General features: G+C 43.8%; 1 protein-coding gene across 5 annotated transcripts in view; it reads left to right on the plus strand.

The window, feature by feature from the left end:
* Positions 1 to 23,355, plus strand: part of Tmc5 (transmembrane channel-like 5) — an 84,547-nt gene that overhangs the window by 51,783 nt on the left and 9,409 nt on the right. For all 5 annotated transcript variants that reach the window (XM_087577192.1, XM_087577196.1, NM_001401626.2 and 2 more), the window contains 6 exon segments: positions 6,711 to 6,862; positions 9,694 to 9,772; positions 11,492 to 11,589; positions 14,510 to 14,605; positions 22,226 to 22,301; positions 22,521 to 22,654. In XM_087577192.1, coding sequence (XP_087433318.1) covers positions 6,711 to 6,862; positions 9,694 to 9,772; positions 11,492 to 11,589; positions 14,510 to 14,605; positions 22,226 to 22,301; positions 22,521 to 22,654 — 635 coding nt within the window.

A 23,355-nucleotide genomic window follows, 5' to 3' on the forward strand; every position in this document is an offset into this window, starting at 1 on the left:
GCCCAATTCTCCCACCAAAGCAAACACGGAATATCCAAACACACCAGAAAAGCAAGACCTAGTTTCAAAATCATATTTGATCATGATGCTGGAGAACTTCAAGAAAGACATAAAGAACTCCCTTAGAGAACAAGTAGAAGCCTACAGAGAGGAATCGCAAAAATCCCTGAAAGAATTCCAGGAAAACACAATCAAACAGTTGAAGGAATTAAAAATGGAAATAGAAGCAATCAAGAAAGAACACATGGAAACAACCCTGGACATAGAAAATCAAAAGAAAAGACAAGGAGCTGTAGATACAAGCTTCACCAACAGAATTCAAGAGATGGAAGAGAGAATCTCGGGAGCAGAAGATTCCATAGAAATCATTGACTCAACTGTCAAAGATAATGTAAAGTGGAAAAAGCTACTGGTCCAAAACATACAGGAAATCCAGGACTCAATGAGAAGATCAAACCTAAGGATAATAGGTATAGAAGAGAGTGAAGACTCCCAGCTCAAAGGACCAGTAAATATCTTCAACAAAATCATAGAAGAAAACTTCCCTAACCTAAAAAAAGAGATACCCATAGGCATACAAGAAGCCTACAGAACTCCAAATAGATTGGACCAGAAAAGAAACACCTCCCGTCACATAATTGTCAAAACACCAAACGCACAAAATAAAGAAAGAATATTAAAAGCAGTAAGGGAAAAAGGTCAAGTAACATATAAAGGCAGACCTATCAGAATCACACCAGACTTTTCGCCAGAAACTATGAAGGCCAGAAGATCCTGGACAGATGTCATACAGACCCTAAGAGAACACAAATGCCAGCCCAGGTTACTGTATCCTGCAAAACTCTCAATTAACATAGATGGAGAAACCAAGATATTCCATGACAAAACCAAATTTACACAATATCTTTCTACAAGTCCAGCACTACAAAGGATAATAAAGGGTAAAGCCCAACATAAGGAGGCAAGCTATACCCTAGAAGCGAGAAACTAATCATCTTGGCAACAAAACAAAGAGAATGAAAGCACACAAACATAACCTCACTTCCAAATATGAATATAACGGGAAGCAATAATCACTATTCCTTAATATCTCTCAATATCAATGGCCTCAACTCCCCAATAAAAAGACATAGATTAACAAACTGGATACGCAACGAGGACCCTGCATTCTGCTGCCTACAGGAAACACACCTCAGAGACAAAGACAGACATTACCTCAGAGTGAAAGGCTGGAAAACAATTTTCCAAGCAAATGGTCAGAAGAAGCAAGCTGGAGTAGCCATTCTAATATCAAATAAAATCAATTTTCAACTAAAAGTCATCAAAAAAGATAAGGAAGGACACTTCATATTCATCGAAGGAAAAATCCACCAAGATGAAGTCTCAATCCTAAATATCTATGCCCCAAATACAAGGGCACCTACATATGTAAAAGAAACCTTACTAAAGCTCAAAACACACATTGCACCTCACACAATAATAGTGGGAGATTTCAACACCCCACTCTCATCAATGGACAGATCATGGAAACAGAAATTAAACAGAGATGTAGACAGACTAAGAGAAGTCATGAGCCAAATGGACTTAACGGATATTTATAGAACATTCTATCCTAAAGCAAAAGGATATACCTTCTTCTCAGCTCCTCATGGTACTTTCTCCAAAATTGACCATATAATTGGTCAAAAAACGGGCCTCAACAGGTACAGAAAGATAGAAATAATCCCATGCGTGCTATCGGACCACCACGGCCTAAAACTGGTCTTCAATAACAATAAGGGAAGAATGCCCACATATACGTGGAAATTGAACAATGCTCTACTCAATGATAACCTGGTCAAGGAAGAAATAAAGAAAGAAATTAAAAACTTTTTAGAATTTAATGAAAATGAAGGTACAACATACCCAAACTTATGGGACACAATGAAAGCTGTGCTAAGAGGAAAACTCATAGCGCTGAGTGCCTGCAGAAAGAAACAGGAAAGAGCATATGTCAGCAGCTTGACAGCACACCTAAAAGCTCTAGAAGAAAAAGAAGCAAATACACCCAGGAGGAGTAGAAGGCAGGAAATAATCAAACTCAGAGCTGAAATCAACCAAGTAGAAACAAAAAGGACCATAGAAAGAATCAACAGAACCAAAAGTTGGTTCTTTGAGAAAATCAACAAGATAGATAAACCCTTAGCCAGACTAACGAGAGGACACAGAGAGTGCGTCCAAATTAACAAAATCAGAAATGAAAAGGGAGACATAACTACAGATTCAGAGGAAATTCAAAAAATCATCAGATCTTACTATAAAAACCTATATTCAACAAAACTTGAAAATCTTCAGGAAATGGACAATTTCCTAGACAGATACCAGGTATCGAAGTTAAATCAGGAACAGATAAACCAGTTAAACAACCCCATAACTCCTAAGGAAATAGAAGCAGTCATTAAAGGTCTCCCAACCAAAAAGAGCCCAGGTCCAGATGGGTTTAGTGCAGAATTCTATCAAACCTTCATAGAAAACCTTATACCAATATTATCCAAACTATTCCACAAAATTGAAACAGATGGAGCCCTACCGAATTCCTTCTATGAAGCCACAATTACTCTTATACCTAAACCACACAAAGACACAACAAAGAAAGAGAACTTCAGACCAATTTCCCTTATGAATATCGACGCAAAAATACTCAATAAAATTCTGGCAAACCGAATTCAAGAGCACATCAAAACAATCATCCACCATGATCAAGTAGGCTTCATCCCAGGCATGCAGGGATGGTTTAATATAAGGAAAACCATCAACGTGATCCATCATATAAACAAACTGAAAGAACAGAACCACATGATCATTTCATTAGATGCTGAGAAAGCATTTGACAAAATTCAACACCCCTTCATGATAAAAGTCCTGGAAAGAATAGGTATTCAAGGCCCATACCTAAACATAGTAAAAGCCATATACAGCAAACCAGTTGCTAACATTAAACTAAATGGAGAGAAACTTGAAGCAATCCCACTAAAATCAGGGACTAGACAAGGCTGCCCACTCTCTCCCTACTTATTCAATATAGTTCTTGAAGTTCTAGCCAGAGCAATCAGACAACAAAAGGAGATCAAGGGGATACAGATCGGAAAAGAAGAGGTCAAAATATCACTATTTGCAGACGACATGATAGTATATTTAAGTGATCCCAAAAGTTCCACCAGAGAACTACTAAAGCTGATAAACAACTTCAGCAAAGTGGCTGGGTATAAAATTAACTCAAATAAATCAGTTGCCTTCCTCTATACAAAAGAGAAACAAGCCGAGAAAGAAATTAGGGAAACGACACCCTTCATAATAGACCCAAATAATATAAAGTACCTCGGTGTGACTTTAACCAAGCAAGTAAAAGATCTGTACAATAAGAACTTCAAGACACTGAGGAAAGAAATTGAAGAAGACCTCAGAAGATGGAAAGATCTCCCATGCTCATGGATTGGCAGGATTAATATAGTAAAAATGGCCATTTTACCAAAAGCAATCTACAGATTCAATGCAATCCCCATCAAAATACCAATCCAATTCTTCAAAGAGTTAGACAGAACAATTTGCAAATTCATCTGGAATAACAAAAAACCCAGGATAGCTAAAGCTATCCTCAACAATAAGAGGACTTCAGGGGGAATCACTATCCCTGAACTCAAGCAGTATTACAGAGCAATAGTGATAAAAACTGCATGGTATTGGTACAGAGACAGACAGATAGACCAATGGAATAGAATTGAAGACCCAGAAATGAACCCACACACCTATGGTCACTTGATTTTTGACAAAGGAGCCAAAACCATCCAATGGAATAAAGATAGCATTTTCAGCAAATGGTGCTGGTTCAACTGGAGGGCAACATGTAGAAGAATGCAGATCGATCCATGCTTATCACCCTGTACAAAGCTTAAGTCCAAGTGGATCAAGGACCTCCACATCAAACCAGACACACTCAAACTAATAGAAGAAAAACTAGGGAAGCATCTGGAACACATGGGCACTGGAAAAAATTTCCTGAACAAAACACCAATGGCTTATGCTCTAAGATCAAGAATCGACAAATGGGATCTCATAAAACTGCAAAGCTTCTGTAAGGCAAAGGACACTGTGGTTAGGACAAAACGGCAACCAACAGATTGGGAAAAGATCTTTACCAATCCTATAACAGATAGAGGCCTTATATCCAAAATATACAAAGAACTCAAGAAGTTAGACCGCAGGGAAACAAATAACCCTATTAAAAATGGGGTTCAGAGCTAAACAAAGAATTCACAGCTGAGGAATGCCGAATGGCTGAGAAACACCTAAAGAAATGTTCAACATCTTTAGTCATAAGGGAAATGCAAATCAAAACAACCCTGAGATTTCACCTCACACCAGTGAGAATGGCTAAGATCAAAAACTCAGGTGACAGCAGATGCTGGCGAGGATGTGGAGAAAGAGGAACACTCCTCCATTGTTGGTGGGATTGCAGACTGGTAAAACCATTCTGGAAATCAGTCTGGAGGTTCCTCAGAAAATTGGACATTGAACTGCCTGAGGATCCAGCCATACCTCTCTTGGGCATATACCCAAAAGATGCCTCAACATATAAAAGAGACACGTGCTCCACTATGTTCATCGCAGCCTTATTTATAATAGCCAGAAACTGGAAAGAACCCAGATGCCCTTCAACAGAGGAATGGATACAGAAAATGTGGTACATCTACACAATGGAATATTACTCAGCTATCAAAAACAACGAGTTTATGAAATTCGTAAGCAAATGGTTGGAACTGGAAAATATCATCCTGAGTGAGCTAACCCACTCACAGAAAGACATACATGGTATGCACTCATTGATAAGTGGCTATTAGCCCAAATGCTTGAATTACCCTAGATGCCTAGAACACATGAAACTCAAGACGGATGATCAAAATGTGAATGCTTCACTCCTTCTTTAAATGAGGAAAAAGAATACCCTTGGCAGGGAAGGGAGAGGCAAAGATTAAAACAGAGACTGAAGGAACACCCATTCAGAGCCTGCCCCACAGGTGGCCCATACATATACAGCCACCCAATTAGACAAGATGGATGAAGCAAAGAAGTGCAGACAGACAGGAGCCGGATGTAGATCGCTCCTGAGAGACACAGCCAGAATACAGCAAATACAGAGGCGAATGCCAGCAGCAAACCACTGAACTGAGAATAGGTCCCCCGTTGAAGGAATCAGAGAAAGAACTGGAAGAGCTTGAAGGTGCTCGAGACCCCAAAAGTACAACAATGTCAAGCAACCAGAGCTTCCAGGGACTAAGCCACTACCTAAAGACTATACATGGACTGACCCTGGACTCTGTCCCCATAGGTAACAATGAATATCCTAGTAAGAGCACCAGTGGAAGGGGAAGCCCTGGGTCCTGCTAAGACTGAACCCCCAGTGAACTAGACTATGCGGGGAGGGTGGCAATGGGGGGAGGTTTGGGAGGGGAACACCCATAAGGAAGGGGAGGGGGGAGGGTGATGTTTGTCCGGAAACCGGGAAAGGGAATAACACTTGAAATGTATATAAGAAATACTCAAGTTAATAAAAAAAAAAAAAAAAAAAAAAAAAAACTATGGGTATGGGATTACGCAAGTCTGAAGGGTTGACATTGGCCATATTAATGTCTGACTTGAAGGAGGGGAAACTGAGTCACAGTCCTTAGAGGTCCGCCTTTGGCCACCCTGGGATGGAAGCTGTGGCTGAGCTCTACCTCCCATATCTGCCCTGAAGTGAAGTGCAGGGCTGCTACTGAGAGACTCTGAAGCCCTGGGCCTAGGCACCTGCGCTACACTGAGCAGGATCAGCTGTTGACACAACCCCAGTGACTGTCAGTCACTGGTGACCACAGCTTCCTGTAGCTGAGCTTGGCTTTACTTCATCTAGCTGAACTCTAGTGAGTCTCTGTGGCTTGAGGGATCTCCCATGGCTCAGATGCCAAGTACCCAAGTTCCCCCTCAGCCGACCAGTATAGGATAGAGAGGCAGCATTAGGACCCAGACATGCCAGCCAACTTCCTCAATGATCTGACAGAAGCAGTGCGAGGGAGGAAGGATGTAACTTGGCTCACAGTTTTAGGGGATGCCAGTCCATCTTGGAGGGGAGACATAATTGCTGGGCATGGGTTAGCATAGGTGGGAGTAGGTGGGCCCTCTTGATGGGTCAGGAAGCAGAGAATGTGGGAGGCACTGGAGGCTGGTTTTTGACCTTCAAAGCTGGCCCCCTGTAATACATTACTAGCTAGGTCCCCTGTAATACATTACTAGCTAGGGACCAAATACACACACACACTCTCTCTCTCTTTCTCGCTCTTTCTCTCTCTCTCTCTCTCTCTCTCTCTCTCTCACACACACACACACACACACACACACACACACACACACACACACACCTCTAATGTCCTATCCTACCCATAATATGAGGGTTCCAAAGAATTCCTAAGAGGTCAGAGGTGCTTTCAACACCTCTATAAGTGGATACAGATTGGGTCAGCACACTGTTCTGATCTTGTGCTTCCTTGCTGGGTGACTCTGGGAAAATGTATTTACCTCTCTGAGACTCAATATGCCTTCAAGGAACTGTGTATGGGGTTCTCTACTCCAGACCTCCGAGTGTGTGGAGAGGGTCCATAGCTCTGGGGACCTCTCAGGCTTATTCTCCAACCCTGCAGTTCCTGAAGACGCACAAGAACCCCGGGGCGGTGTTGTTACTGCCCTTCGTTGTATCCTGCATCAACCTGGCTGTTCCTCGCTTCTACTCCATGTTCCGCCTGGTGGAGAGGTATGAGATACCGAGACAGGAAGTCTACGTCCTCTTGATCCGGTAGGTGTGTTATGCCTGGTTTTAGTTCATTTCCCGGAGCTAGAAGGAGTTCCATTCAAATGTCAAAGTTCTGCTCAAGAAGGAAGGCATTCCAGGAATCATGTGTCACATGACAGGGTAACAGCTGCCTCGCTGGGTTTTTATTGTTGTGATGAAACACTGAGGCCATGAGCAAGTGGGGAGGAAAGGGTTTGTTGGGCTTTCACTTCCGCATTGCTGTTCATCACTAAAGGAAGTCAGGACAGGAACTCAAACAGGGCTGATCCAGGGATTAACCTAACCCTCAAGCAGAGCCACTGTACAGGGGTCCTGACTAAGAAACCCTGGGTATCCACTGCATCATGCAGGAGAAGGCATATTTTTGTAATTCATCCATCAAAACAGAAGGGACGATGTTCTTGGAGACTCACTGGCTCAAAGCCAGCACTCCCTGGTGATACCAGTTCGTATGTAAAAAGATGTGTTTGATGAACAAGACCAAAGCTGCCCAGTTTATGTCAGTCCTTGCAACTTCTTCCTGGCTCTAACCATGGATCTGCACAGTGTCCTCACTGATCACCTCTACAGTCCTCCCTGTGACCCGAGGACCATGTGCCAGCCTCCTTTTCTGTCTGTCTCCTCATCATGCCCCGCACTGACCTCCCAAGGTGTTCTCAGACAGGTCCTCTCCATAGCTACCTCTGCTCTAGCTGTTCTCTCTGCCTGAAAGTCTCCTCCCACATACAGCCCTGGAGCTCAATTCCTGACTTCATTTTTGCTTCCACTCGAGTGTTGTCCCTTCATGGAGTTCTTCCCTACTGCCCTTATTCCTTACATTTTCATTTTCTGTCACTTTGTAGTAATTTATCTATTATCTCTCCCAGCAGTATGCACATGTGTCTGACTCTTTGTCTCTATCTCTGTCTCTCTCTCTCTCTCACACACACACACACACACACACTCACACACACTCACACACACACACACACACAGAGAGAGAGAGAGAGAGAGAGAGAGAGAGAGAGAGAGAGAGAGAATATGGCAAAATTGTTTTATTATTTACAGTACCTGGGGCATACAAGATGCTCAAGAATAATTAGTGAATGACTGACTCAATAAATCTATGAGTTGATCACTTTCAACTTACATTACAAAACTTCTAACCATAAATGACTCTTGTACCACTATTATTTCTCCCAATCCACCCACATATCTTGGGTGTGATGTGTTGTAGTAAAATGAAAATAAGTGGTTTCTTTTACCCTGTACTAGTGCCGGAACCGTGTGGCCACATAACATCTGTTAGAGATTTTCATCTCAGTCATCAAAGCGTCTTACCTGCTTTGTTCCAACCCATATCACACTGCCAATGGCTACTTTCTGAGCCTGGCAACAATCTCTCTACCCATCTAGTTCCTAAGGCAGGGTGCCACCATGACAGACATACACATCCCAACTCTGTGGTGGCCCAGTGTGTCCAGTCACCACACACTCTTTTGAACTCAATTAAATCGCCACATGAAAGAACACACAGCACAATAACCTCTGATCCAATTGATAAGATATAATTTGCTCATCTAGACATACAAAATCCTGTACACATCCATCCCTTAAGAATATTCATACCAACCTGTAAATGCACAGAGGAATCTTAACATCTGCCTCCATGCTCTCTCGGCTGCTCTCTCCTCTCCCAACCTCCTCTTCCTCCTCTCAAACTTTTCTCCCGCCCATCCTTCCTTCTCATTCAATGACAGGCCTCGTTCTGCCTTCTACCTGCCTTCACCTGCATAATGACATCATCCTACAGTGATGGCTAATATTGATTATCAACTGGACAGAATCTATAATCATTTAGCAGACACATCTGTGGGCACATCTGTAAAGGAATTTCTAGATTAGGGTACTGGAAGTGGGAAGACCCACCCCAACTGTGTACACCCCCATTACTGAGGGCTAGGATCCCAGACTGAATGGAAAGCAAAGAATAAACTAAGTACAGGCTTCATCTGTCTTTACTTCCCGACTGTGTGCGCGATGCAACCAGTGGCCTCGCCTTCACTTTGTGTTCCTGCTGCCTCGCCTTCCCTTCTGTGATGGCGGACTTCACCCGCAAACTGTGAGCCAAACAAAACAAAACAAAAACTTCTTTAGCTCACTTCTTACCAGATATTTGGTTACAGCAATGAGAAAGGTACCGGATACATTAGGCATGCATGAGGGGTAAATATTAGAGTTTACTGCCACACTTGAAGTTTGGGTACCTGTGATAGAGTTACCAATTTAAGGGAGATGATTCATTAAGGGCCTCGCCTCAGTAGAGCATCTTGGGTAAATATTCTGTAAATAAATATTAAACACAGTTCTTATTACTGTAATGGGAGAGAAACTGGCTCATTTGCAGGGTCAATAGAAGAGTGTATTAGTCAGAACAGACTAAGTTTTGCTGCAGTAACAATCCTGTCTGAGTCTTGGTGGCCTGAGGCACACAGGTTTACTTCTTGCTGGTATTACACATACATTGTAGACTGGAGAGAGGGTTGTGTGCATGTTAATCACCAAAGGACCAGGTTGAGGCGTCAATGCACATCTAAGATAGTGCCTCCTGCCTTTGCAAAGGAGGACAGTATGTCTGGCAGCAATCAGGGTAGCATGCAGTGTTCAAGGCTAGAACTGACACATGGCACATCTACTCATGGTTCACCTTCTAAAACTCATCTCATGGGCTTATCCAGCCTTGGAGCTAGGTAGGCAGTAACGTGTGTCCTACCGAATGGCTACGGGAAACAGGAGACTACCAATGAGGGTGACCAACAAGGGTGATCAGAGCTCTCTTTTCTTCTGTTATTTAGAAACATCTTTCTGAAGATCTCCATTGTTGGAATTCTTTGTTACTATTGGCTCAACATCGTGGCCCTGTCTGGCGAAGAGGTGAGATTTATGTGTTAATCTGTTCTGCCTTGAGTTTTGCCTTGAGTCTTGGCCTTCAATCACCAAGGAGACTTTGAGTTTCCTGACAGGCATCACACCTCATTTTGGGAAGAGGAGAGGAAAGAAGCTGGTCTGGAGGACAGCATAAAGCAGGAGGGCTCTGTGGCAAAGCTGAACTGCCTATCAAATACACTCAGTCTCTTTAGCTTCAGTCTTAATATCGGTAAGACAGGTAGTACTCAATATCAGGGGTAGTGTGAGTACTGTGACCAACCGCTGGTGGGCATACAATAGACCAAACCTTCGATGCTAATCTTTCCAAATAGCCTGAGGTTGGGCACAAGATCCCCCTTAAGGTTTGGTGAGTTTTGTCCATACCCTAGACACTATGGGTTCTGATGATATGCAGACATGTAGCTCATTTGCACAGCCACATCCTAACCCTGACTGTCCCTCTCACACGCTCAACAAGGCTTTTCTCCTTCTCCTGCCTCAGACCATGGGTTTCTGATTCTTGCATCTCACAGTGGTGCACTTTGTGGCCTCAAAAGAGCTCACCCTGTTGGTTCCAAGGCTTTCTCCTTGGAATGCCTCTCCTTCTACCACTAATTTCCTGTGAGAAAAAAAAAAAAAAAGCAAAATGCCCCCCTCTGTATCATACAGCTTCTAGGTTGTGACAGAGTAAGAAATCTCTTATTTCTCTGACTCCTTCCAGTTCTAGGGCACACTGGGTCCCTGGGGATTCACACTGGCCAAAAATATTGCTGTGTTTGGACTCAAATTATTTGTATAACAATTATTTTCCCCTAATCCTAATCATCAAAAATGTTCAAAACCTTTTCAAGTTAGGATGTTAGAAAAAAATCATGTTGTGCTTCTGTCCACTCATTCATTCTTCCATCTGTCTATTCATTTATTTATGTATCTATCTCTCCATCCATTAGCCCGGTGATTCACTTATTCAACTATCATCTGTCCACCCAATATTCATCCATCCATCCATCCATCCATCCATCCATCATCCATCCATCCATCCACCCACCTATCCATGTATCTTTCCATAAATTCATTTATCCAGGCATTTTCCAATGCATCCATTCACTCTTCCATCTATCCATATTTCTTCCTTCACCTACCATCTTCCCACTCTTCTACTCATCCATCTATTCATCCATCCATCCATGACTCCTTAGGCTATATATGGAAAGCTTCCTTCTCCCTCAGCTAAAATGGAAGATGCCAGCCGGTATGTCCACTCATAGTTCTGACTCCCTGTAGAGGTTGCTGTCTACCAACTCACACCAACTTGTGAAACCCTCCAGTCACTTTTTAAAATAACATTTTCATTACTTGCAAGTTCCAATTTTTTGTACACATAGGAGTCAATAAGAGAAAGAAGAGGGACATTCTTACCCCTCCAAGCTTCTTACTCTCCTGAAGAAAATGCTTAGCCCTGGTGGAGAAACAGGGTCTAGAAGGGACAGAGCATACATGAAATATCTTAGAAGGAGAGCTTATGAGATGGGAAGACTGTGGTACATGTGAGCAGTAAGGGGTATGGGGGGAAGTACAGAAAGTGCACACGTGCACGCACACACAAATGGCTGGTTTTGCAGGTTAAATTTCCTTTTCTGGGTACAGAGGGTGTGGTCAATTTGAGCCCATATGAGTTCTGATCTGGGCCACCAGCCCTGATTCTGATTTGTGTCTGCCTTCCAGTGCTGGGAGACCCTCATTGGCCAGGACATCTACCGTCTCCTTCTCATGGACTTCGTGTTCTCCTTGGCCGACTCCTTACTGGGGGAGTTTCTGAGAAGGTAAATGTTAGTCAGTTGTGAATGGCACTGTAACCAGAACCTGATTCCTGGCTGAGCAGAAAGTGTGTGTGTTGGGGGGAGTGGGGAGGAGTGGGGGGGAGTGTGGGGTTGGGGGAGTGTGGGAGTGGGGGGTGGGAGAGTGTGCGGGTGGAGGAGTGTGAGGGGGTTGGGGAGTGTGGGGGTGGGGGAGTGGGGGAGAGTGGGGGGGGTTGCTCTTCCTGCTGTGCATTTCCTACAGCATTGTTCTCTCCTAACTCAACTGCATTCCACCTCAACCTAACAGTTCAGTGGGTTTAGGTTAGCTCTGTCCAACCTTCTCTTTGGACAAAAATTCCAGAAATAAAACAGAAACGGAGCCACTTGGAATCTGTCTATCCCATTGTCTTTTTGTCTGTGATTCGGAAATGGAAATTAGGGCTTCTGAAAGCTGGGCAGTCACTGTACCACTGAGCGGGATCTCCAACCACACATGTATTATTGTTGAAGGCTTTTTTATTTGTTTAAAAAGCACCCAAAGAAGATGTCAAATTCCCCAGAACTGGAGTTAACTGGCAGTTGTGAGCCACTCAGTGAGAGTCCTGGGAACTCAACTTGGATCTTTCTCAATGGCGTCCAATACTCTTAACAGTTGAACCCTCTCTCCAGCCCACGCTAAAATCCGTGTCTGCTGTAGATGATTTTGCTATTCCAGTGTGGATCACTCCATATTTGAAACAGAGACTTGCTACGTAGCACAGGCCTGCCTTGGACTCACAGCAAACCTCCTGCCTCAGCCTCAAGTGCTGTGGCACCACCCCAGCACTTAGATGTGTACCACCACACCCAGCTAGACTGAATTCACTCCCAGATTTCTCTCTACATACACATTGCCACACATGTGCATATCACACTCTATAATCCCCCAAAAATGCACTTCCTATGGTTCTGCTACACAGAGCATAAGGATCCTTGTTTAAGGTCAGTAGGATCCTTGCAGACGATGCTTTTTGTGCAGCAGACAAACCTAGCTCATTGTTTTAAGATAATTGAGTCACTGGTGTTTATTTTAGGTCTATGTACAGGACTGAGGCACTGTGAACATTGACCAGATGTGGTTCTCTTTTATTTTTATGTTTTGCAGTGCTGGGGGGGGGGAGAGACCCAAGGCCTTAGGGTGCTAAGTGAGCACCCCACTACCAAGCCATTCCCGAGTCCTGTGTGGCTTCCGCTTCATTTGTATTCATTCACTTTGTAGTCATTTGATGTGCGCACCCCTCTTCTTTCTAGGTGTTGCTTTTCCTGAGGCTGTAACCCAAGTTCTGGGACTTGTGCCTTCTCTCCAACTGAGCAACATCCCAGTCTTGGACACTCCTGTGTTGCCTCCAGTTTCTCTAGAATGAAATACCATGATATAATGCCAGGTTTTCTCTGTGGGGAAGCTGAAGTTCTATACAAACTTGATTTTATTTCTGCTTCTGCCCAGAACCTGAACATAAAGGGGAGAAGCACTTGTGTTCTTAACAGATTTGGGGGGAGATATAAACTCCCCTGTATAATGAAATCTGGCTGAAGAGATGGCTCAGTGAGTGAAATATTTATCAAACAAGCATGAGGACCTCAGTTCAAATCCCCAGAAGCCACATAAAGCCAGTCGTGGTAGCACATATATAATCTCAGTGCTCCCAATGGGAGACAGGAGGAGCCCTGCCCCCCAACTACTCATCAAAAGACCCATCTCAAACAAGGGAGAATGTGAGGGCTAATACCCAATATGGTTCTGTGATTTCTATATGCACACTGTGCCATGTGTGCACGCACATAAATGTGCAGATACACACATACACATATCAGACACATGAGCAAAGAGTTAAAACGATCATAGTAAGAGAAGAGAAAAAAAAGCAAGTGTTATTAAAGAAGAATGCGAGCCAGGCAGTGGTGGCACAGGCCTTTAATCCCAGCACTCCAGAGGCCCAGGCAGGCGGAGCTCTGTGAGTTCGAGAGCAGCCAGGTCTACAGAGATAGTTACAGCCAGGGCTACATAGAGAAACCTTGTCTCAAAAACCCAAACCCAACCCCACCTCCACCCCCAACAAAGGACTCTGGTAGGTGAACCACATGTCAGGGCGGGGGCAGGGCAGGGCCCACTCCCAAGAGCAGTTGAGCAACACAAGCTGGACTTGACAGCAAGAGAGAGTTGGATGGGTGGAGTGGTGATGGTGGAAAGGATGGAAATGAGAGGAGGGGGAAGGTAATATGATCAAAATGTGTGGTGTGTTGGGGTTGGGGATTTAGCTCAGTGGTAGAGCGCTTGCCTAGGAAGCGCAAGGCCCTGGGTTCGGTCCCCAGCTCCGAAAAAAAGAACCAAAAAAAAAAAAAAAAATGTGTGGTGTGGTAGTCTCAAAGACTTAACAAAAGTATCATTTAGGAAAACAAGGAAAGGATCAAGTTTCCCCAAAGTACATAGTGAGCCTGTTTTCTTCTTCCCAGAACACAGACTGTTGCCCAGCTTACTGTGCCTCAGTGCAGAGGACAGGCTTAGCATATGCGTGACCCCAGGCCCCATCCTCAGCACCAAAAAAAAAAAAAAAATTAAAAATACATTTGTGTCAGAGGTGCTCAGTTTATCTGCTTCATGGGGGAAAACAGAAACTAACAAGCAAAGAATGGATGGACCAGAAAGTAGGCAGGCCAACTAGGCGTCCTCTAGAGTTGTTTACATTGATCGCAGTAGTTCCCTGCCTGCCTTCCTTGTGTTAGGCCTGCACCTCCCTAGGTTATCTGCACTGCTGGAGAACTTGTTGTAGACTTGGGGCTTCAGTGTTTGCTCTGGGACCTGCAGCTTCATTCTTAACTATGGAGGATCCCCTGCTACTGTTCGTCCTGATTGGTGGAGGTCTCTGAATTGTCACTTGAGTAATAACCCAGTACATTTTCACAGGCTCATTGGGATGAAATTCATCACCAGTCTCAGCTTACAGGAGTTTGACATTGCCAGGAATGTTCTAGAACTGATCTATGCACAAACTCTGGCCTGGTAAGTTTTGCAGTGCAGTGTGGAGTACCTCAGTCACTTCCCGCCTGGGGGTGGACTTGGAAGTTTTGGTTTTTGGTCCCTGATCTGTTGTTTAAAAATATACATAGGTGACAGTAAACACAGCTAGTCTGAAAGCTGGGAACATAGTGTATGTTCTAGATTATTCTTTGCCTTCAGGAAACTCTGATGATGTTAGATGAGAGTCAGTTTACGGCAGGGAAGCAACCTGAAGACCTACAAACCATGGGCAGCTATAGCCCTGATTTGTTTACACCCCTTTTCCCATTACACCCTCCCCCATTATACCCCCCAACTTCCACCCCTGCCCCTGCAAAACCCTGGATTATTCCCTATAGTGTAGAACATTTGTCTCTCCCTAAAAAGCTTTCTCTGAGTCTCTCTGTGTGTCCGTAGTCCGTACACATGAGTGTGAGCTTGTTCATATGTGTGTAGATACATGTATGTGTGCATACATGTGGAGACTAGAGGGAAGTCTTATGCTTCACAAACTGTCCAACTTTTTAAAAAAAATTTTTTTTAAGGTATGTTCTCTCACTGGAACTCACCCAGTAGGTGAGGCAGGCAGGGGATCGTTGAGAGTCTTCATCTCTACCCATCCAGGTTCAGTGCTACCATGCTTGGCTTTAAATATAGGTTCTAGGGCTTGAACTCTCACTTTCTCCTTCCTTCCTTCCTTCCTTCCCTCCTTCCTTCCTTCCTTCCTTCCTTCCTTCCCTCCTTCCTTCCTTCCTTCCCTCCTTCCTTCCTTCCTTCCCTCCTTCCTTCCTTCCTTCCTTCCCTCCTTCCTTCCTTCCTTCCCTCCTTCCTTCCTTCCTTCCTCCCTTCCTTCCTTCCTTCCTTCCTTCCCTCCTTCCTTCCTTCCTAGATGAGCACTTTACCAATTACGCTCCTCCATGTAATTCTTACACTGAAACAGAATGACCAATGTGATAGTATTAGGGGAAGATTTGGCCTTAAAGTGGAGCCACCATTAATGGGCCCTTCTAAAAGGGGGCCAAGAGAGACTTCTGGATCCTTCTATCATGTGAGGATAATTAGAAAGTTCCATCCATTAGATCAAGGTAATCTGGAGTTCTCAATGAGATCCAAATAAATAAAATTATACTTTTAAAGGGTCAAAAAAAAAAAAAAAGAAAGAAAGTTCCATCCATGAGCCAAGAAGTGAGTTTCACTGGATTGATTCTTGCCAGCCCTTGGACTTTGGGTCTCTTAAAATTTTAGCAATAAATCTATATTGTTCTAAAGTTAGCCAGCTAAAGGTGTTTTGTCATAGTGTTCCAAATCGGTAAATCAATTGACAATACTTTTTATTTTATGTTATGTATGTGGGTGTTTTTCCTGAATGTATGTATGCCATGTTGCACATTGCCTGCAGAGGACAGAAGAGGGCATCAGATGCCCTGGAACTGGAGTTACAGATGGTTATCAGAAGCCATATAGGCCATATAGGAAATTGAACCTGGGTCTTTTGAAAGAGCAGTCGATATTCTTAATTACTGAGCCATCTCTCCATATATATATATATATGGAGACCAGACCCAGAACTGAATCTGTAGACCAAGCTGGCCTGGAACTCACAGAGATACGTACACCTCTCCCTGCCTTCCACCATGCCCAAGCCAATCACTAATACTTAAAACACAGGAGATTTCAAATAAAATTCTCTTCAAAGATCTGGCCTTGAACTGTAGTATTTCTGCTGTGATCCAGACTCCACTCTTTACTCCCCAGAGTCCCCAATATTGGTTTGTCTTTTTTCAGTGAATTTACCTTTCTCTCTCAGTGGAAAACTTAACTGCACTCAAATCTTCACAGAGAGAATGAAGGTGGAGGACTGCTTGTTTCTTATTCCTGTTCTAAAGGTTTTCTCTCTCCCCCCTCCCTCCCCCTCCCTCCGCCCCTCTCCTCTCTCCTTCCTTCTGTCCCTCTCTCCTCTGCCTTCCTCTCTCCCATCCTCCCTCCCTGGATTAGATTTTTAAAGATGGCCAGAGAGTTGTATAGTTGTATCATGGAATTCCATTCTGTTCTGTTTTTTTTTTTTTTTTTTTTTTTTTTTTTTTTTTTTTTTTTTTTTTTTTTTTTGGTGGTTCTGGGGATAAAACCCAGGTCCTCATGCATGATAACAACTGAGATATCCCTCCTAGCTCCAGGCATCCCTCCTTTCATGCAGGCACACTTAGAAACCTTAGAGCATCCCGAGAGTCTTTCCTTACTTTATTATTTTAACATGATGAAGTCAATACCAGAGTTTTATGTAAGATCTATTTGAGTGTATCTTCTAACATTACTGAGAGACACAATATCACAGCAGCACACTCCCTGATCATTTGGCTCTTACAATCTTTCCCCTGATCTTCTGCAACATATCCTGAGCCTTAGGTATAGGAGTGTTTTGTAGACATACCTATTGGAACTGACCTCCACAACTCTGCAGCTTGATTAGTTGTAGTTTTCTGTAGCAATCTCCATGTGTTGCAAAGAGAAGTTTCTTTAAAGAAGGGAGAAAACTACACTTACCTGTGGCTATACAGATAAATGTTTGTCTGTTAAGGACACAAAGATTGTGGTTAAGGATCATGATAGCTAGCTTTCTTATACCTAAGGATGGTGCTGCCCACAGTGGACTGGGCCCTCCTGTATCAATTACCAATCAAGACAATACCACACAGGCATACCCTTTAGTTGAGGCTTGCCTCTCAGATGACTCCAGGCTATATCAAGTTGACAATTAAAGCTACTCATGATGTGCTCTTCAAAAGAGAGCACTCCATACATGTTATCATAGTAAAACCAAAGCACCTAAAGATTGCCCTACATGCAGTTGACATTGTTGTCAAAAACAAAAAAAAACAAAAACAAAAAAAAAAACAAAAAAAAACAAGGGTAGAGTTCTTCATATGTTGAAGCATTGGAGAGAAGAATTTCCTGAACTGGATAAAGAAAAGTATAAGAAGGAAGGGAAAAACTCAGAGAATGGTGCCTTAGGTTCATGTGAAGTGCCAGCCTGCTCTGTCAGAAGAGGAAGAAGAAGGGAATGGGCCTGTACTGATGGAGCTTACGATTCCTAGAATAACAGATTAAAAAAAAAAAACCTACTGAAAAAATAGAAATGGTGGGGGCTGGGGATTTAGCTCAGTGGTAGAGCGCTTACCTAGGAAGCGCAAGGCCCTCGGTTCGGTCCCCAGCTCCAAAAAAAAAAAGAACCACAAAAAAAAAAAAAAAAAAAAAAAAAGAAATGGTGGTAACTTACCTAACCTGGGTAAAAATAACATAGGACCATTTAAGGAGTGTTTACCTTGGCCCAGCCTTGAAATCCCAAGCCTAGGCTTTCCAACTGCCAACCATTTGAAGATACCCTCCACCCCACCCCCAAATGTAAGTGGCAAGCAAGGAGTGTTGCACTTAAAAAGCAGATGAGAGGTCTTGCCTTGAAGATAGAGGATGTCTGAGGACAATGCCTAAATTTGACCTCTGATCTCTACATGTGTATCTGCCTTTGGGGATGTGTCCTTAGAGAAGACAATGTGCACACTCGCGCACACACACACACGTTGGCCATTATGATTGATGATTGATTGATTGATTGAGACCATGTCTCATTTTATAACCTGGCTGACCTGGAACTCACTATGTCCTTGAACTCACAGAGATCCACCCTCCTCTGTCTCCCAAGTGCTGGGATTAAAGGTGTGTGCCACTGTGTCTGGACTCAGCCATTCTATTTTCTGGAATTTTTTGAGCTTCCTATTGATGAGCACAGTTGAAGATGGTATTTTTTTCTTCCTCCATACAAATCACAGATTTAGCCTTTTTAGATTTTAGGATATCCTCCCCATCCCACCCGCCATATTTTTCAATACTGAGATCAAGCCCAGGTACTTGTGCTGGCTAGGCAAGGGCTCTATTTCTGAGCTACATCCCCCAACTGTGAAAACTGTCTTTAAGGACTGGTTTTTAGAGAAAACAATGTGATAACCAAGGAGGGTGTGCTGGGCATGATGGCTGAGGTAAGGAAAATAAGCTTCCCAGCCCCAGCCTTCACACAGCACTGCCACCTACCAGCTTGTTAGAACATCTACACATCACCCGAACCATCATGTAAATTCATTCTTTTAAATTCATTGCTTCTTTTTACTCTAATCCATAAAATATTTACTCAAATATACAAAATACATAAAAGTTGTATTACTTCTTTGAGAATTTCATGTTGTATCTCGATAACTTTCACTTTCTTCCTCCACCTCCTCTCAGGGTCAACCCCCATTCCATACCTACCCTACTTTGCGTCCTTATTTTTTCTAAGAAAAAGCAAAGCCTGTCCAGTCTTATAAAGACTTCCTATGTACACTTGCATGCGTGGCTAACCAATGGAACATGCTAAGACCTACTAGGGGCTATCCCTTAAAGAAGCTTGACTCTCCATCTCCTGGGAGCTATCCATTTCCACTTGCTCCTCAGCTAAGAGTGGGACTTCATGCCAGCTTCCCTTCTCCATGCTGAGATTTTATCTGGCTTGAGCTTGTGTAGGTCTTGTGTGTGTTGTCACAACTGTTGTGAGTTCATATGTGCAACTGCCTGCCCTGGTATATCAGAAAAACACTGTTTCATTGTGGTCATCCACTGTCCCTGGCTCTTTCTACTCACCTTAGCACAATTACCCCTGAGCCTTGGAAGAAGGGGATGGGATACAGATGTCCCATTTAGGGTAAAGCACTCCGAAGTCTTTTATTCTCTGTACCTTGACCAGTTGTGGGTCTCTGTTAATCACCATAACTGCAAAAAGAAGCTTCTCTGTGAGATTTGAGAGATGCCCCAATTATGGGTAGAACAGTAAATCGTTAGGACTCAACACAGTGCCCATTTATCAGAGTGATAGTAGTAGTTGGAGCTCTGATCTGCCTAGTCACATGCTCTTAGCTGCAAATACAAGTTCCAGGGATGGGTTTCACCTTGTGGGCAGACCTGGAGTCCAAGCAGAGAGTGGTTGGTTACTTCTATAACAGTTGTGCCACTGTTGTACCAATGGGCATCCATACACATGCCAGGCCAGGCATTATTGTAGCTTCCAGGGCCCACAGTTGGGGGAGACTGGTGATTGCTTTTCTCGTTCAGGAGCCTGCATAGCGCTTTCTAGCACTAGGAACATTAGCAGTAAAGACGAACCTTCCAGGTGAGCACCAGCTCCATCTCTCCATGTTCTGTGATGTCTTCAGCAATAGGATCTTACCACCAATCTCTGGAAAGTGACCAAGGGCACTGGCAATAGCCTGTAATATTGGGGGTGTCCAGGGGACTCCAGTGGGGCTCTTTATTTGTTGTTCTGTGGTGTTTAGTAGAGGCATTGCCACCTCATTACAAGGTAACTCCACTTCAACTCTTTTTAAACTTGTGTTTGCTTATAGTTTAGAAGCTTTTGCAGTAGTCATCTTCCATAAGACTTTTTCAGGTCTTTATTTTAGTTATTATTCTTTTTATCCTGCCTCTCCTTTGCCCTCCCACACCTCATGACATTTAACCTTTCTGCTTTCATTAATCTCCTTTCCCCTTGACATTGCTGCTGCTCTTCATCTCCCTGTCCTTGAATGTCCCCTCCAAGTTAGCTTTGACTCTTTAGAGATGCGTTTCATTTCTAATACACACACAAGGCAAGAAACCACTCACATATATTTTAAACCATCTTTATTTTACTCTCATAAATGGAAAGCTATTGCTAGATTATATAAATCACAATTTATTGGGAAAATTGAAGCAATCCTGTCCCAAACAGGCCTTAGACCCTGACTATGTGCTCTTGTCTTCTGAGACTGTCAGTTTAAAGACTGCTCCTTAAAGGCGTGTGGGTGGGGGAGGTGTTCCAGTGAGTAGGAATGCTTTTGCCGGGTAGGCATAAGGACCTGAGTTCACATCTTAGCACCCACATATAAACCATTATGGCCACATGGGACACTACAGCCGTAGGGCTGGGTTGCAGGGAGACGGGAAGATTGTTGGGGATATTGCTGGCCACCAGCCTAGGCCCATGTTTGGTGGGAGAACCCCTCCCCTGTCTCAAAAGAGTAAGACGAAGAATGACGGGGCAGGACACCCAATGTCCTTCTTTGATTCTGCACACATATGTGTGCACTCATTGTACACCCATATGCTATACACAAATAGATAAAAATTTAAAAAAAATTTAAAGTGTGTGTGTTGTTGTAAAATTATAAAAATAAAAATGTATAGGTGTCTTTTACCCTGCTAGGTCTGCAGTGCGGTACCCCAAGATATCTGCTAGATATCTTGGCGGAATCACATCCCAACTCCGTGGCGGCCCATTGTCTCCTGCCGCTGCACACTTTCCTACACTCAAACCATCACATAAAAGAACACACAACACAGTAATCTTAGATCAAATACAAACATATAAACATACAAAGCCCGGTACCATCCATCCCTTGAGAACATTAATAACAACCTGTAAATACACAGAGCAGAATCTTAACATCACCTACCATGGCTTCTCACCCTCTCTCTGTCTCCTGTCTCTCTTCTTTTTCCTAGTTCCTCCTCTTCCTTCAAACTTCTCTCCCGCCCACCTTCTTTCTCCTCCAATGACAGGCCTCCTTCTATCCTGTTCCTGCCCTCACCTGTACTTTACAGATTCAATGGGGAGAAGGTTCTGGTGAAGTCACCTGATTACTGAGTAGTGACTAGGCAGCTGTCCTTGGGGGAGTGGAATTAGCATCAAAATACAGATAACTTCAGGGCAAACCACAACGTGTGTGGACTGGCAGGTGTTGGGCATTAAAGTCATCCTGGCACCAAGCTTCCTTGGGAATACGGCAAGAAAGTTGGAAAGCAAAGACCAAAGTGTAACTCAGTGTACTTTATTGCCTAGTCCCTGCGGGGCCCTTCACATACCATGGAAAGGATGGGGGCCACACATGGGAAGGATGACCTCACATTTGAGACACACTAGATTAGGGCACTTTGAAGGGCCTCTGATGGTTTAGTGGCTCTGTGGTGGGTTAGAGGGATGTTCTCTCTTTCTCTCTGCAAAGCCTTCCCAGATCTGAAAAGGGAACAGCCATAGTGAGACTTCTCTGGTCTACTGTTATTCAAACAATCTCCCTCTGCATTAGTCTCCCATGACATCACACATATAAAGGAACACTTACCATGATGAAATACCACAGTCATGGGATTGGCAAGTGGTTCCTTCCAAAGCCCACAAGGTCAGGATTTCTCTTTCTAGTTTACAGCTGGCCTCACTTTCCCTGTGTCTTCACACAGTTTTGAGTCCTCCTCACTTCTCCTAAGGACAACACTCATATCGACTTAGAGCCTATCATAGTGACCACGAGCCTACCCCAGTCTAACTTAATTCCTGTTTGAGCAACTCTCCCTCTAAATCCAATCATGTTGTGAGGTACTGTGGTGTGTGTGTGTGTGTGTGTGTGTGTGTGTGTGTGTGTGTCTGTGTGTCTGTGTGTCTGTGTCTCTGTGTGTTAGTTAAGTCTTCATATATGAATTTTAGGGAGACACTTTTCTCTCCCTTGTCTCTGCACCATGTTCTCCTGGTGTATCCCCAGGTCTCTGACACTCCTGTTTTCCTCACAGGCTTGGAATTTTCTTCTGCCCTCTGCTGCCTTTTATCCAAATGATCACTCTCTTCATTATGTTTTATGTCAAAAATGTGAGTTGGACCCAGGTTGCAACCAATTATTTTCCTTTGGTAGCTTATGACCTGGCGGGGATTGTAGGGGGCATCCCAGCTGGGAGAGGGCTATGGGGAGGGGGTCAGGAAGCCAAAAACTGGAAAGCTGTAAGGAGATGGTGGGAGAGTTGGCATTCGATGAGGTCCCAGGGTCTGTTCTGGGGCCACGAGTGGAAGGGATTCCATTTCTCTCCTCAGGTCAGCCTGATGATGAACTTCCAGCCTCCAAGCAAGGCCTGGCGGGCCTCACAGATGATAACCTTCTTCATTTTTTTGCTCTTCTTCCCGTCCTTCACGGGAGTGCTGTGCACCCTGGCTATCACCATCTGGAGGTAGGGACTATGGCCTTGGCTGAGGTTTTAGTAATGGCATGGATAGATGTCTGTTTTTAAACGTGGTTTTATCGTCCAGATATGAAGACAATTGCCACCTAAATCACTGTTTGTTACTCACAGTTCCCTAGAAGGGAAGGTTCTCCATGCTGTGCAGGGTCACATGAGGGAAAGTCAGGGTAGTCAGGAGGGAGGTGGAATGAAGGGCAAGACCCTTTACTGCAGCTTCTAAGGTAAGGAACATACGAGGCAAGGTAGCAAGGCTAGGGATGGCCACTCTGGGTCTCTTTAGAAAATTCTACAGTCATGGGGGCTATTATAGGTCTTTGAGATCCTGACCATGGGGTGACTGGAGCCTGGGAACATGCTCCAACCATGAAAGCCGGTCAAAAGAGGTGGCTGTGCTGTCAGCTGTGGTTTGAATATTTGTCACATAAGAAGTCATGCTTCCTAGGCTAGTCCTGAAAAAGAAAGTCTTCCCAGGGTCAGTGAGACTCTCAGATGTAAACATCAGGATAGAAACTGGGCTTAGTACAGAGCTCAGCTCATGTGTCTGGGGGAGTCCGCAGATGCAAGGACTAAGGGAGGGAATAATTCTCACCTGGATGTATTCTATACATCCTACACATTTAGGAGCTATTTCCTCATTTCTGCCAAGTAGTCAAGCTTCCCAAACTGGGAGAGGCCACTTCCTCCACAAA

The sequence above is a fragment of the Rattus norvegicus genome, chromosome 1 (assembly GCF_021556685.1).
Source record: "Rattus norvegicus strain SHRSP/BbbUtx chromosome 1, alternate assembly SHRSP_T2T, whole genome shotgun sequence".
NCBI lineage: Eukaryota > Metazoa > Chordata > Mammalia > Rodentia > Muridae > Rattus > Rattus norvegicus.